The 15,783-nt window shown below is 56.6% G+C and overlaps 1 protein-coding gene across 2 annotated transcripts in view; it reads left to right on the forward strand.

Moving 5' to 3' along the window:
• PGBD5 (piggyBac transposable element derived 5) overlaps positions 1 to 15,783 on the forward strand; it is a 71,893-nt gene that overhangs the window by 36,083 nt on the left and 20,027 nt on the right. For both annotated transcript variants that reach the window (XM_053913285.2, XM_053913286.2), the window contains exon 2: positions 11,754 to 12,181. In XM_053913285.2, the coding sequence (XP_053769260.1) occupies positions 11,754 to 12,181 (428 nt within the window). The remainder of the gene's footprint in view (positions 1 to 11,753; positions 12,182 to 15,783) is intronic.

Genomic DNA, 15,783 nt, shown 5'->3' on the forward strand with positions numbered 1-15,783 from the left:
AATTGAACCCGCAGCCTTTTGCTGTATGGATGATGCTCCAACCAGCTGAGCCACCCGGCCAGGGCATATGAATACTTTGTTAGGACACATTGGGGAGAAACGGTATGTTCCTGTTTTGCCCTTCCCCACCAGGCACAGCAGACATGTGGCCCCTTGCACCCTGGCCACCTTTGCTCACAGAACCCTGCCCTGCCCTTCTCCTGGCCTCAGGGCTGCAGACTTCTCCTCAACCTGTGTGCTGACAGCTACTACCTGTTAGAATTGACACAAGAGCCAAGACCTATTTGCCATCTGGGGATCAAGGATCGGCACCCATTCTGAAGTGGTGTTCTAGGTCCTGTTTTATTCATTCTCAGAAAAATGAGTGTGTTGTGTGTGGGGGGGGGAGGTGGCACCAGCACAGGTTGGTTTTGGAAACACCCTGAGTGATGTTTCTGTAGGCATCTGAGCAAGACCAAAATCTACAAAGCTCAGCCCCACTCCCTGTCATCCTCTGTACCCAGCAGCCCCTCCGTTCCCACTCTGCCGCTGCAGCGATTTAGAAGGTGGAAGCCTTGGGTGTTCGCCGAAGCCGTCATTAAAGTGAAAACTCCCCAGGGAAGGGCCTGCTGCAGGCAGCAGCCCCTGGTACTTCCGTTCTCCATCAACATCCTGCCTGTGCCGCCGAGTTTGACTAACAGGTGGCAGACAGAGAGTGGACCACAGAGAAAGGCTGGGCCAGCAGGAGGGCCAAAGCCACCCGCTCCAGGGCCCTGAAACAGCCTTGTCGGCCCTGTGATTGACCACGGAGCTCTGGAAGGGACTCGTGTATCATGTCAGGCAATCGACTTTCCTCCAGCAAAGGAGTCCCCTGGCCACGATGGGGGTGAGTGGCAAGTAACTCCGTCTCCACCACCGTTTATCCGGCGGAGGCCACTGCAGAGAACGTCTCTTCTGAGGCAGATGTGTGATAATTGGGGTTTGTGTGGGAGCATAACAGCCTTTCCTTCTGCATCCACTGACGGGGAGGGTTTTGGTTGCAGAGGTGCATTCTGTGTTGTTAGCATTGTGGGGGGTAGGGTACTCTCCAGGAGCCAGTTCCTTACCCCATAAGAGAGTGCTGGTGGGACCGCGGTGGGGAAGGTGTTTGGGGAAGCTTTGCATTTGCTGGATGTGGTTCATAGCGTCTGCGTCTCCTATGGCTTTCACCTTTGATTATTCACTCCAGGTGTTTTGGTCTTTATGCATGAAGATAAAGAGTGGTTGTGTGTGGCTTTGCAATGGACCTTTCTAGCCCGGGGTCACCTTTAACAGGAAGGGACTCTAGAAAAAGCCAGTAGCTGTGGAACTGCTGTCTAAACGTGGTCACAGCCCAATTTCACCTGGGTAATTCAATTTGTCAGAAGGTGAGCGCCGGGCTGCCGAGCACTCCGCGTTTGCAATCGTGAACCCCTTCAGCGTGCTCTTTCCCGGCCTTACAGCATCGGTGATGCAGTTGCCTCGGCGCCACCGTGGGCAGCTCTCCGAGTGCTGCCTACCTGACCCACTTGCTGTCACTGACTCTCTGATGAGACCCGTGGTTGGGCAGGGCTGCCTCAGAGTGGGAGGAACCTTTCACTCGTACTCCCCTCCCCCTCCCCACTCAGCCTCAGCATCCCCAGGGCTCAGGTAGGCGGCTCAGCTTTGACTGATGCTTCGAGCTCTGCCCTGGGCGACCTGCTTCCATCCTCGGCACATGGATGCACAGTGCATGGGAAGGAGGCAACTTGGGTTCCCGCGCAGGTGCGGACCTTGAATGGTTGGTCCTAGCTCTGTGCCCGTTTCCTCGTGCGCCAAACTTTCCTTAGACATCAGGTGTCAACGTGTGTAAACTCTAGTGGAGCTCCGGGCACATCAGATCTAGATTAAGGTGAGTGTCCCCTCCTGTCACTGGACACCTCGTGGAATTACAGAAGGGACAGCCTGACGTGAGCAGATCTACTAGGTACCAAACAACTCGCTCTGGGTTTCTGCTCAGTTCTTTGAAGCTGTGGGCAGGGACCTGGAGGTGGTCACCTTCGTGCCTTCAGTCCTTCGAGAGTAGGTGTCACGTAAACACCCCTGGTTAGTCAGAGCCCAGGTCCCTGCTGGCTGTCCCTGCTGCCAGAAGCCGGCTCCCGGGATGGGCTCAGCAGCCTGCCTGCGCCTCCCGCCCTGGGCTGGCCCCACCCAAGGGTGTCTCATCCTGTAGACGCCTACGTTTTTGTGAGACGCCCATCCTGCAGCTGCAAAATGTATCAGGCTTAGCAAAAAAGGGCACTGCCACGAGGCGGGCCATCAGAATGGCCTGTGGTGTCACCACAAACTGCCCGGGAGAGGCACGCAGACCGCAGTCAGCCAGCCAGAAGTCCCAGTGACCGGAGGGCTGGACGGCTGAAACCCACCTCCCTTCTGAAGCGAGCAGGGGCCCTGACTGGGACGGGCTCTGTGAGTGCCCAGCCCCAAACGCAGAGGGAAAGGGGGTCCTGAGGACTCCCCGGGAAAGGCGCCTGCTCCGTGTAAAGTAAATGCAGTAAGTCCCCGCACTGTGGGGCTCACCTTCCAGCTGACGCTCGGGCCCGGTGCACAGAGGGGCAGCTGTGCAGGGCGCCCGTGAGTGGGGGCTCCTGGCCCTCTCTGCCCCGTTTCCACAGAGGCGGCCATCGGCGTGGACCACGTGTGTTGGGGCTGTGAGGTCGTTTTACCGGCAGCAGTTGAACTGGGAGAATCTTCCAGTAAGATGGGCTGCCGTGTGGTGGTGAGGGGCGTGGACTCCACCTGGGGCCCTGGGGGTGCCTCTGGTGCCACCCTTACTAGTTGTGTGCCATCGGGCAAGTCCCATAGCCTCCCTGTGACTCAGTTTCCCCATTGGCTCGGTGGGGAAAACAATAGAGCAGATCTCTCAGAGCTGTCATCAGACAAGTGAATCGGCTAGTTATTGCTAAAGCCAACAGAACACAAGCCTACATGTAAAAACATAAGCACTATCTATGTGCCTGCGAATAAAATAAACATGCTCCGTTTATAGTTACCAACGGATAAAATATTCCCCTTGGCAACACCTGGCGCAGGTGGGCTCTGGCCACGTGACCCTGAGAAAGGAAAGGCAACCAGGAAGAGGCGGGCAGTGGGAGCCTGGAGGCTGGAGTCCCCCCCCCCCCCCCCCCGCCCCTGCCCTAACTGTGGACCTTCTCTAGTTCTTGTTTCCTATTTGGAAAAAGGGGCTGAGGCTGCCGTTTGTCCTGGAGGCCACAGAGTGGCAGTGGGGCACGGGTCCACCTCCCTGCCCACAGCACCCTGAATGCAGGGGCATGCGGGGCTTTGGCCACCAGTGTGGCTCGGTCGGGCCCCCTCGTGCCCCTCTGCAGCTCTGTCCCCACTGGGCCCGCTGCTTCTGCAGAGGCCCCTGGCTGACATCCCCTCGCCTTTCATTTTAAGACGAGGGAGCTGCCCGTTTTATCTCGCTGTGGGCACATGGAGCCAGGTACTTTTCCTCTCTTCCCGTCATGCTGGCCTCTGATTCTCGACCCCCGCTACCCTGTCTTCTCTTCCTTCCTCTCTGGGCTGCCCTCTCCCGTCAGCGTGTGGGTGCTGGGTACCCAGGGGGCCAGCAGGGCGGCACTGGTCTCCAGGGATTAGCACCTCCAGCCTGCCTTCGGTTTTTCTGAGCTGGCTGTGCTGAGATGGGGCCAGGTGCCATCTGTCTGTCCATGGGCTGCCACGGATGTCCCAGGGGGAGGTGAGAGGGGACAAGGACCCCCCAGCCCCTCCCCTCGTGCTCTCCCTACTCCCTCCCGCCGCAGCAATGCTGCAGTGCACACGGCTCCCAGCTCCCGGCACGTGGACACCCAGAGCAAACCCAGAGGGCCTGGCGGCAGAAGGGGAGGAGCGCGGCATGCGGGGTCACAGGCCTGGGCTGTGGGCTGTGTCACTTCAGCAGGTAACTGGCAGGCCTGCCAAAGGACGTGGTGGATGGCACCAGGGATTCTAAACCGGGCGAGTGTGTGTGTGTTTGGGGGGGGGGGGGGTCTGCCTAAGACGATCAGCTGGGGAGGGCAGCCACCGTGTTCTAACAGGTCCTTCTAGGGAGGGAGTCAGGCACCGTTAACCCCCCTTCCCCCCCAGCACACTCGTGGACAAGACAGAGCCAGCTGCCACGCTGGGACTGCAGGGCGAGCAGAGGACGATTTCACGGTTTCCTTTGACATCATATTCATCGCGGGCCTAACGAGGTCACGTCGACACGTGCCTCTGCTGCTGTCTGCCGCCTGGGCTCAGGCTGCGGTGTGACTTCTGCCTTCTCTTTGGGTTGGAAGGAGCCAGACCCTTATCCTTCAGGGCCGCACGCGGCCCTCTGGCTTCTCCGCGGACTCTCGTCCTCTCAGGCCTGTGGCCAAGGCCCTCCAGAGGTCAAGAGGGACCCTGTGTCACTGCCTTTGGTTTGCATGCTTCGCTGGGTTCCCGGTGTTCCCTATGTGCTAAGACAGGATTGCAAAAATGGCACCGTTCCCAGGCCCAGCCCCGTCTGTGTGTCCACAGCTGGGCGTTTATTCTGGTTTGCAGGTACGCACGGAGGGCTAAGTCCAGGGTCATGAGGAGTGGGAGGCCTGGGCAGAGTGGGTCCCACCAAGCCTCACCGTTCCAGGCACACCGCACCGTGTGGTCCTGCCTGGGCCGCAGGCCCCTAGAGGGGTCCGAGCTCCAGACCCAGCCCGGCCTGTCCGACCTGTCCTCTGCCTTCTCCTCTGTCTCACCATTTTCTTTGGAGCACCTCAGTGCTTTGGACCTTCTCACTCACTCATTCATTCACTCACTCACTCATTCACTCACTCATTCATTCACTCACTCACTCATTCAATCACTCTCACTCACTTATCCACTCACTTATTCACTCACTCACTCATTCACTCACTCACTCACTCATTCAATCACTCACTCACTCATTTATTCAACTTCTGTTGACTCTGTTCTAAGCAGAAGATATAACAAGGAGCAAAAGAGACAAATCCCTGCCCTAGGGGACCTTACTGCACCCTCCGGTAACCTCTCTTCAGGGGATCACCAGAAACGACAGAGCCCCCACCGACTCCCTCTGGAATTACCCAAGACTGCCCTGGTGCCCCTCGGTAGCCGGGAGCCTGGTCCCTGCTCCCCCGAGCCCTACCGTCCTCACTAGCTCTCCCAGCAGGGTCCTTCTGCCTCAGCACACCTTTCCTTCTAAGTATTTGGTCAAGACAAAAACAACTTCCAAGCTCATGTATATTTAAATAGTTAGCTTGCAGCTTTTTTCCTGTCTCCCCAAAGCCTTCTCTCCTCCCTCCAATGCCTTCCGCTCAGCCTCCGCCTCACACCGCCCTCAGGGCCAGACCTCCATCACAGGAGGGTCAGAAGCGGTGGCGGAGCCAGACAGTGCCCAGGTGTGCATGCAGCCTGGCCAAGGGCAGCCACTGTCCAGCTTCATGCACCAGCTCTGCGACCTTGGGCTTGTTCTCCATGAGCCTGCGCTCCCACAGCGGTGAAGTGAGCATCCCCGTCCCTCTTCCGTTGGCTGTGGCAAGAGTGAAATCTAGCCACGTAAATGCTCATGGTCACGCTTGATGCAGAGAAGACCCTCCACTGGGCACGTCAGTCTTCTGTTCGGTCAAGTGCATCCTTGGAACACCCTTCTGGAAGGCCAGGATGACCACACACCCTTTTCATTGCTCAGATTCCCCACAAATGGCCCCTTTCTCTGTTACCTTTCTTGGAGGAAGCACTAGGGTGTCCTGGGGAACTTGCCAGGGCCGGCAGCAAGTTGAGGACATCCCAAGGAGCCGGAGGAAGAACCAGTATCCCAGGAGGTCCGGCATGGGCCTGACGTGTTGGGGGAAGAACTCCAGGGGTGTGGTTGGAGCGCTGGCGGGCAAGTGGGAAAAGCAGTGACACTGAGGAGGAAGTCAGCAAATTTCCTGGGTGGCCCAAACACTCTGGTCCCTGCGCCTGAAGCAGACCTGCTGAGGTGGGCAAGCCTCAGACAGCTGCTCAGGGCTTCTCACTACGCACCCCACCCCCATCACGTCCCACCAGAGTGGGGAATCATGTCTGCTGTCCTTCCTCTACCCACGTGGAGGCTTCAAAAACACAGCTTCTTGGGAAAAATAGGCACAATGTCAAAATGAAACAAGAACTGCGGTCGTGAGGGCTGCTGTTTTGATAACAGCCGTCTGGTAAGTCAGCTCCAGGAAGTGGGGGACAGAGCCTGGGAGGAGGGGTAGGCGGACATGGTGGGGCGTGTGACTAGGTCATTACTGGGCACCCACCCGAGCTCAGGCACTGGGCATCGGCCCATGCGGTCCTCACCCCAACTCTGTGAATTTCATACTATCACCTCCTATTGATCAGCGGGGAGACTGCCGTTCACAGGGTGCTACAGACCGAATGTTTCTATCCCCCTCTCCCCCAAAATCATATGCTGAAACCTAAGTCCCAGAGATGGTGTTAGCAGGTGGGGCCTCTGGGAAGCCCAGGTCAGGAGGGCGGAGCCCTCGTTTTGGGATGTGTGTCTTAGAAAGAAGACCCCGGAGATCGCCCCCCATCCCCTGCAATGTGGGAACGCAGTGAGAAGACAGCCATCTGTGAACGAGGAAGCAGCCTTCACCACTCCCAAATCTGCCTGTACCTTCATCTGGGACCCCTGGGCCCCGGCGCTGGGAGAAATGCGTGTCTGCTGTTTAAGCCGCCAGCCAGTGCTGTGCTGTTAGAGCAGGCCGCACGGGCCCAGCAGGACAGAGAGCGTTAGTCACTCGCTCCATGTTGCCGCCACATGACTCATGGAGCCGGAACCCATCCAGGGCCTCACTGTGGCTGGACAGCAAGTATTTCGGAGTCATAATCTGAGGCTCTGAGTTTTATATAATTGTTTACATTCCTCAGAGTACTCACATTGTTGTCTGATCGCTGCGTCAGTCTTGGAAGGGAGACGAGGCAAGTTACCAGTGGAAAGCAGACCCAGAAAAATGGAAGCTTTGCAGAGGTCCGTTTATACAATAAAAGGACCAGGGAAGGGGCCAGCTCTCGCCCACCCCCAACCCCAGGTGCAGGAGCCGTCGTCCCCTGTGTCCACTGGGGGAACGTTCCAAGACCCCCAGTGGATGCCTGAGAACACGGGAGGTACTGTGCCCGGGGTGTGGTGCTGTTTTCCTACTCTTGCTGGCTCCGCGTGGGTGCGTCCGCACTCCCAGTATCACTGGTCATGCCCTTTGGGGCAACGGTGAAGTGAAGTAACGGTGGACACAAGCACAGCCGTGCGGCCATAAGCCTGAAACCAAGATGGCTCCCGCGTGATTGACAGACAGGGAGCGCCTGCACCGTGGATGCGATGGACAAAGGGCTAGCTCCCGACCCGGGTGGGACAGAGCAGGGTGGTGGGACGTTGCACCGGGCTCCTCAGAACAGCGCACAGTTTGAAACTCATGAATTGTTTATATCTGGAGTTTTCCATGTAGTATTTCAGACCCCAGAAAGTGGAACTGCGTAAGGGGAGGTGCCGTAACTGTTACTCCACCTCTCATCCTTGACAGACACCTCTCCTGGTCTGTTTTAGCGGAGTGCTCAGGAACAGTGAGACCTTCAGTTTGGGTGGGAAAGTGTCTGAGTGGACGAGGCTGGTCCGGGGTGCAGGGGCGAGTGTTTTTAAAGGTGACTGCCTTTGCAACTTTTGTTGTGTGTGTCACCCCTTCATGTACACCAGCCTTTGTCATGTGACATCTAGGCGCGGTGACAGATTTCACGTCTGTATCAGCCAACAAATCACTCTGTGGTCCTCGTTTCCTGTAAACAACGTCAACTCAGGGCCTGATCCAAAATTATTGGATTGCCAACGACTGTGTTGCATTAGCTTGAGGAAGACCACACACGTGCACACGCGTGCACACACGTGCACACGCGCGCACGGAGTTTACCCTGACGCATTCCTAAGAAGCAAGCCCTGCAGCCGCTGCTGCACTGTGTAGCTGACACTATGCTCGGGATCCCTGGCCGGCTTTCTGCATACTTCCTAAGTGCTCCAGAGAGAGGCTGTGTTGGAAGGTACCATTTAGAGCAGCGGTCCCCAACCCTTTTTGGCACCGGGGACCGGTTCTGCGGAAGACAATTTTTCCACCGGGTGGCAGCGGGGGACGAGGCAGAACTCAGGCAGTAATGCCAGCGAAGCCCGCTCCTCACCTCCTGCCGTGTGGCCTGGTTCCTCACAGGCCGCGGACCTGTGCCAAGTGGGGGCCCCAGATTTTGAGAACTAACCGTAGTCTGGACCCAGTTTTGGTATGTTACCTGATGGGCAACCTTGACGCCGCCCGCAGCTGCCCAGTGAGATGGTGTGAGTTGTCCCAGCCGACCACACAGATGACCACACGGCTGGGCCCGAGGGGTGTTGGGAGCACAACCAGGACTCGCCCTCGGCTCCTTGACCGGCTGCAGATGGAGTCGGTTACCAGCCGCTTAGCTGGAGGGGAGAGGTTAAACGAGGAAAACATGATTGGAGCTCTTCGGTGGCCGAGGGGCTGATTCTACAACTGAGAGCGGGACCCCAGGTGTTTGTCCCGCAGATGTGCTTGTTCTGCACATCGGCCCCTGGAAGAAGGAAGAAAAGCATGTGGGAGAAATGATTAGTTTAGTGGAAGGCACAGGCCAGCTGCAGCTGGCACAGAGAATAATGGTTCAGCCATTTTCCTTATCACCCTTTTGTGGAACGTAATTTTTGATGCCTCAAATGCGAGGAATATTTTTGTGGTGATGCAGGACATTCCTTTTACATATTTAGACCTATTTGATTTAGCCTGAAGATAAGGTATTTCATAATTTTAAACCTTTAATTCAAAATATTAAATGGTTCACAGCTCTGTCACAAAACTGCTGATGATTTGGACCAAAAAATGCCAATGTAGGCTCAAAATGCCGTTTTCATCTCAAAAGGAATGTCTCCATCTCTAACAGGTGGACTTCGGGGAGCACACAAAGCCACCCTATTCTTCCCAGAAGGGTGGCAGTCGGGGTCCATACCACATGTGGGTGCCCCTGCCTCCGGGCCTATGGTCGTGAAGCGGGTGGGGTGGAAGGGGCGGCTCTCGCAGGAGCTGACACCCAAGTGGGCCGCAGGACAGGCTGTCTCCAGTGTGCCACCACCTGTGTGTGAGGTCCCCTCCCTCTGTGGAGACCCTTCCTTCTATGTGGTAGGAGAGGCTGCAGGGCCTGCCCAGGGTCACACAGCCAGCCGCTGTGTGCAGGGGGGAACAGAAGCATAGACGAGAGAAAGGGCCAAGAGGCGGTCCCAGGGAGTTGCCACCAGCTCAGAAAGGGAAGGGTGGAGGAAACTGGACAAAAGAAGATCCAGACCCCGCTCACCCAAGCCTGGGTGCGGTGGTCTGGGAGGTGCCCTCCTCCATGGCCCACCCATTCTTCAAGTGGTCTGAATTCACTGGCAGTCCCCACCCCAGCACTCAGCATGCCCACCCTGCTTGGCTTTGCAGACGCCCTTCCCTCGCATCTCCCCCTTCGAAACACAACTTCCGCTCTTCTGGTCACTGCTGGAAAGGGGGTGTGTTTCCTAGCTTGGGGCGGGGGATCTTTGGCGAGATCTGAACACTATCCAACCACTCTCCACGCCACCCTGGGCCTGGGGGAGTGGGTGGCCCTTTCCTCCCCTTCCATGACGCGCCCCCCCCCCCCCATGGTATGGCTGATGTTTGTAAATCAAAACTAGACAGATAACGGGGAGCCAGGTACTTTCCCTCTTTCTTCATTAAGCAGTTGGCCAGGCCAGAGTTTGATGGGGGAATTCATTTTGAAATGGCCTGGGAGGCAAAATTACTTTGAAAATAACTTTTGGAAGAGAAAATTTCATTCTGCTCCCTCAGTACAACGTAGCAACCGAGATGCTGGTTTTCTTCCTCTTGGGGAGCTACCCCTGAGTAACTTATGGCTTCGCCCACCTGAGGCTGCCAGGCTTTGCTGAAACGAAATGACTTTCACGAAGGGTGGGTGTGGAGTTTCAGGCTGTCCTTGCTTGCGGGGTGCCTCTCTTCCTGCCAGGGACACTGAGACCAGCTGGTGCCGGCGGTGCCAGGGCAGCCTGGTGCCCTTCCCAACAATGACTGATGGAAGAGAACACGATGATGACTTCTCTCTCTGGGCCTCAGTTTCTTGTTCTGCAAAATGGGGGCGATCAGAGCATCTGACACCCACAGCCCAGCTGTCTGTGGGCTTCTGTAACGTCTCAGGAAAAGTTCCCAGGTTCCATGTACCTGCCCAGGACCGGCACTCTGCTGGCTGCACCCACGTGTCCCCCATTCATGCTGCCCCACACACAGCCTTGCGAAGCAGGTGATACAGTGCCGGTTTTACAGTAGAGACAGGAAGAACTTGTCTAAGACTGCAGTTAGCTAGAAGTGAATCGAGGCTTTCCACTCTCCAAATCCGTGTCTGGATCTAAAACCTTGGTGTCTTGTATGCATTGTTGGTCTTTTACATTTTTGAAAAAATTTTCAATCACAGTTGACCTTTAATATTCTATTAGCGCCAGGGGCATGGCATAGTGGTCAGACATTTATATACCTACAGAGCCTCCCCGGAAGTCTAGTACCCACCTGGCACCGTACACAGTTATTACAGTATTATTGACTATGTCCCCTGTGCTGAGCTTTACCTCCCTGGTTGTCCGTCTTCATTTTGCTGCGGGAAGCTGGATTTTCCGAGGCTGCCTCTACCAGTAGCAGAGGGAGGCCGGGGGAAGCGGACTTCTGAAGAACGTGCCCAGCTTTTAGTGGACATCACTGCACAGCTGCAGTAGAAGCCAAGCTTGTCTCCCACAGGTCTCTGCATGCTGCCAGCCGGCTTAAGTCACTCCGTGGCATAAAAAGCCATAGCTCTTAAGACTATATTTATGGCCCTGGCCAGGTAGCTCAGTTGGTTGGAGCATCATCCCAATTCACCAAGGTTGCGGGGTTAATTCCCAGTCAGGGCACGTACAAGGATCAATGAATGAATGCATGCCTGAGTGGAACAACAATCGGTGATTGTCTCTCTCTCCCTTCCTCCCTCTCTCTAAAATTGGCTTTGTAGAAAGGACTATATAAATGAATGTAAATATATATATATACACACAAATGTTGTTAATGTGTGTGTATACATATATATCTGTGCGTGTTTCTAAAGACTGCCCCTGCATTAGTTAAAGATTGTGAGGTTTTTACTGCATTGACGCAATTGTCTAAACTGGTCCCTTTGGGTTTCTTCGCTAACAGATTCAAAGTTACCACGCGCAGAATGCCTGATAAAGACCGCAGTCTCACCTGGATGGAACGTTTTTGGCCCCAAGTGGTGGGAGAATTCTTATTTACAGTTACCTCCACTCACAAGAAAACAAATGCAGGGGCCACGGCCAGGTTCCTTTTTAAGAATTCCATAGGCTTTGTGTCTCTAATAGGCCCTCTCCCCGACTACACACTGTTCCTTACTCTTTGGGTCAGCTTTTCTGAATGGGCCAGATTTGTAAGAAAAGGGTGTGTGCAGAATGAAGAGGGGCCCCGGGTGGTGTGTGAGGACCCAGGGGACTGGGAACTGGGGAGCAGGGGAGCTTCGGGGTGGGGTGTATGAGCCCCCCGCCCCGCCAAGGGTGTCGGGAATGGCGGAAAGTGGGCAGAGAGGCAGCGATGGGAGCGCGTCCCCATCCTGGATGGAGTGTGACTTTATAGCAATAAGCACTTGGCCTGTCTTTGTTTCAGGCCCCACCCGAAAGATGCCCCCCAGCGCCAGCGCCATGGACTTCTTCCAGCTCTTCGTCCCCGACAACGCCCTCAAGAACATGGTGGTGCAGACGAACATGTATGCCAAGAAGTTCCAGGAGCGCTTCGGCAGCGACGGCGCCTGGACGGAGGTGACGCTGGCAGAGATGAAGGCCTTCCTGGGCTACATGATCTCCACCAGCATCTCCCACTGCGAGTCGGTCCTCAGCATCTGGAGCGGAGGCTTCTACAGCAACAGGAGCCTCGCGCTCGTCATGAGCCAGGCCCGCTTCGAGAAGATCCTCAAGTACTTCCACGTGGTGGCCTTCCGCTCCAGCCAGACCACGCACGGCCTCTACAAGGTCCAGCCCTTCCTCGACTCCCTGCAGAGCGGCTTTGACTCGGCCTTCAGGCCATCCCAAACCCAGGTGAGGCTGGCGCCAGGAGAGGCCTGCAGAGGTCCCCTGCAGCATCCTTGCCTGGCCTGGTGGCAACAGAAGGCAGGATGGAGGGGTGATCTTGAGCATCCTCCCTTCCCTGCCTCGACTCTGAGGTCATTTCAAGGTTATCCCTGCTATTCTCCCATCCCACTGACCCCTCTAACTCAAGGGAAATTGTACCACAGACAAGTCCAAGTTCAGTGTTTTGCTCTGAGATGCCCTTCCCCTCCTCTTTTCTCCCCATCCTTCCTCTGCTTTAATGACATTTTCATTCCAACTTATGTTTGCTCAAGCTAATGGGAGTTTCCTTGTCCTGTTCTCCGAGTCTGTGCTCGTCCTGTGGTGGTGGGAAGGGCAGGAGGCCTTCTAGGTGGCGAACGGCATGAGCCTGGGGTTGCAGCCGTTCTCAGCAGCCAGGAGTTGCCGCTGCTCTGGGGTCCATGTGGCCCACGCGGCGGGCGTGCGAGCCCAGGGGGGAGGTCTGATGGAGCCCCACGCCTAACCGTTGTGGCCCCAACACCTCCCTGCTTCCCTAACCAGTTCTAGAAGTCTCCGCTTGGTCTCTGCTGAGTCCCTGGTGCCGACCTGTGACGTGCCTTTGGCTGTGGTGGCAGGTGACAGTTCCAGAATTGTCCTCCTCGTTGCTCTCTGAGTCTCATACACTGAGGAGGCGGCTCATTGCTACAGGCTCTGCAACTGAAACTTCAGGAATTTCTCGGCCTGTGTGACCTCCTTTCCCTTTGACCTGTTCTATGTAGAGGCAACAATTTACTTCAGTCTTATTTCTGCGTTCGGCCACCCATCGCTCTGCCTTCTCTTCCGGTGCCTATTCTTTAAGGGCCTTCCCAACCTCATGTTCTCTTTGATTTTCTCTTGGAGCTCCTTTCCCCAACTCCGTACCTTGCCCGTAGGTGAAAACCGCAGGGGTTTGGTGGGGAAGATCCGCCCAGTCCAGGTCTACGGGAGCCGTGAATGGTCCCTGCGTGTCCTCTGCTGTTCTGTGAACCTGTTGGGCTCACAGTCCTTTCCAGGCGTTTGCGACGCTCTGACACCTGGGAGACTCCCCTCCTCTCTCTGCCTGTGCAGACACACCCGGTCTCGGCTCAGGGTAAGGTCCATCCCCACGTTCCTGTTCTCCTGACCGCCACCCACCCCCTTCATTTACAGCCAAACATCATTTTGGCTTGTCTCCTAATTGTGTCGCTTGCCTTCCCACCTGGAGGTGGGGGCTTTTGGGGTTGCAAGCCCACCCTTGTAACGGGCCCCACAGGGCCCAGGGCAGATGGCCCATTATTGTTTGTTTCCCAGAGTATTCAGTTGATTGAACGTGAATCAAACCAGAGACCTATTGGCTGGATGAAGGGAAAAAAAATCCAGTATTCTGGCCACGTTTGGGGTCAGACACCCGTGGGCTCCTCGAAGAGCTGCCGGAGAAGGCTGTGGGCTCGCTGTGCCTCCGAGTCTCTTAAGAATGAAACAACTAGCCATTTGGGTGACCGATGCTTTGCAGCCTGGAGATGAGGTGGCTCGGCTCCAAGGCGAGGGAGGACTCGCCCTCACGGACTCATGTTCACTGTGCCCGCTGTGTGCCAGCCGCCTGTGATCTGTGCCTTGGGAGACCTAAATCCCCAGCCACTGCCCCATCTGTGTGTCCCCAGCACTCGGGGGGAGCTCTCAGGGACACTAGCAAAGTCTGAGAATTGTGCGCTCTCCCCCGCCTACCCCCAGGCCGGGTGCCCTGAGGGGCCCGGCAGCCGTCCTAAGCCCCGGGAGGGGTGCCTGCCTGCGGGCAGGTGTCTTAGGAGGCAGCGCAGTCCCCTCCATGGTACACTCAGACAGGAGACCGGCAGTGTGCTGGGGGAGGGGTGACAGGGAGACCCTGGTCACTTTCTTCTGGCTGCGAACCTCTTTGCCTCCAGCTGCTGAGGCTCCGTGTGGGGCGGGGCTCCCTGGCCACATCAGTTGGTCGTTTCCTCCTTGTCTTTTTTTTCCCACTTTATACTTAGCTTTTACCTTTGTGTCTGTAAAGTTATGTTTTCTCTTTGCTGCCACTTCCCACCCCATGCCCTGCTGTCGGCCAGGGTCCCTCAGGAAACAGTGATCTAGAAAGAAGACGGGAGAGGGTCGGAGGTGGGCAGGGGTGTGGGCAGGGGTGTGGCCAGAGCCCAGGGTGTGACCAGGGTGGTGGAACAGCCCCGGCCACCGGGAAGGGGCAGTGACGGCCACAGCCTGGGGACAGGCCAGAGGACGTGGGCAGGGTGGGAATGGCTCTCCCGTCTCTCGCTCATGCCTCCCACTGAGCCACGCAGACACAGGGTGCACTTTGTAAGAGGTTGGCCTCCAGGCCACAGCACGGGGTAGGAAGGGAGAGAAGTGGGTCCGTCTGGTGGCAAATAAACACCCAGCACACCCCGCCCTCCTGACAGGTGGGAATGGGAGGCATAGGGAAAGTCAAGGTGACCGAGTCCCGTTGTCAGATGGAATTTCCTCTTCTTCCTTCCTCCCCTGGGCCAGCAGAGTGGCTGCAGGGGCTTTTCCCTTCCGCCTCCAGTGCCTTGGTTTCTGCGTTTATTCTCCTCCAAGACAAGGAGGAGGGGTCCTCTTCTGATGCTGGAGAAGCTGGGTGCACGAAAGCTTTCCAGGTTTCCCGGCTTTGCCCCTGCTGGGTCCCGGACCATTCAGTTCAAAGAGAAGGGGATCCAGGAGTGAGTTTGGTTGCAGGCTGCCGCCTGCCGCCTGCAGCATCCGGGCTCCCTGGCAGGGCCTTCCTGCCCCCTGGAGAGGTCCTCTGGTTCACCTGCTCCCCATGCCTCATCAGCTGGGGGGTGGACTTGCTCTGCATGCTTTCCCTGACACTCACGTCACCGCGAGCGCACGGCACACTCGCCTCGCAGACTCCACGTGCCCTCTGCCCTGTAACGCCTGGGGCCTTTCGACCCCAGCAAACGTGACCCTTTGGGATGAGTCACAACTTTCACAGTCTTCAGAAATTAACAGCTCCCAGAATCCAACGTAACCCAAGCAGCTCTGTGTGCGTGTGCATTCCTGCACGCATGTGCTCACACACACATGTGCTTACACACACATGCAGAACGGGGAGACACCGAGTTTACTCAAAATCGGGGGGCAGGTTAGTTAGAATATCGGCAACAGGGATTACACAAGTACATAAAGGGGTACTTTGTCTCTTCCCTACTCAACCCACCGCCACACCCCAAAGTGAGCTTGTCCGACACAGAGGTACTCAGGACACACAGCTGCTGATGGACATGCCGACCGTCTGTGGCCTGGCGGAGGCGGAGGCAGAGTTTGGGGGCTGTGGTGGGCACGCTTCTCTGGGCTGCATTTAGTAATGGCTCATTCGGAATTCACTTACTGCCGATGGAAAACAGGGAAACCGCGGCGGGGCCCAGAAATCCTCGCTGGCCCTTCTGCGCTGGTGAGCATGTGGTTTGCAACTGATTACACGTTAAGTGCGGGTAGAGCGGAGGCGTGTTGGCTTTCTGAGGATGGGAGAGGGCAGAAAAGCACACCTCTGCGTCTCTCCTTCCCCTTGGCTGCGCTTCCCCACCAAGTCAGGTACTCCACCA

This window comes from Desmodus rotundus, chromosome 10, assembly GCF_022682495.2.
Source record: "Desmodus rotundus isolate HL8 chromosome 10, HLdesRot8A.1, whole genome shotgun sequence".
NCBI lineage: Eukaryota > Metazoa > Chordata > Mammalia > Chiroptera > Phyllostomidae > Desmodus > Desmodus rotundus.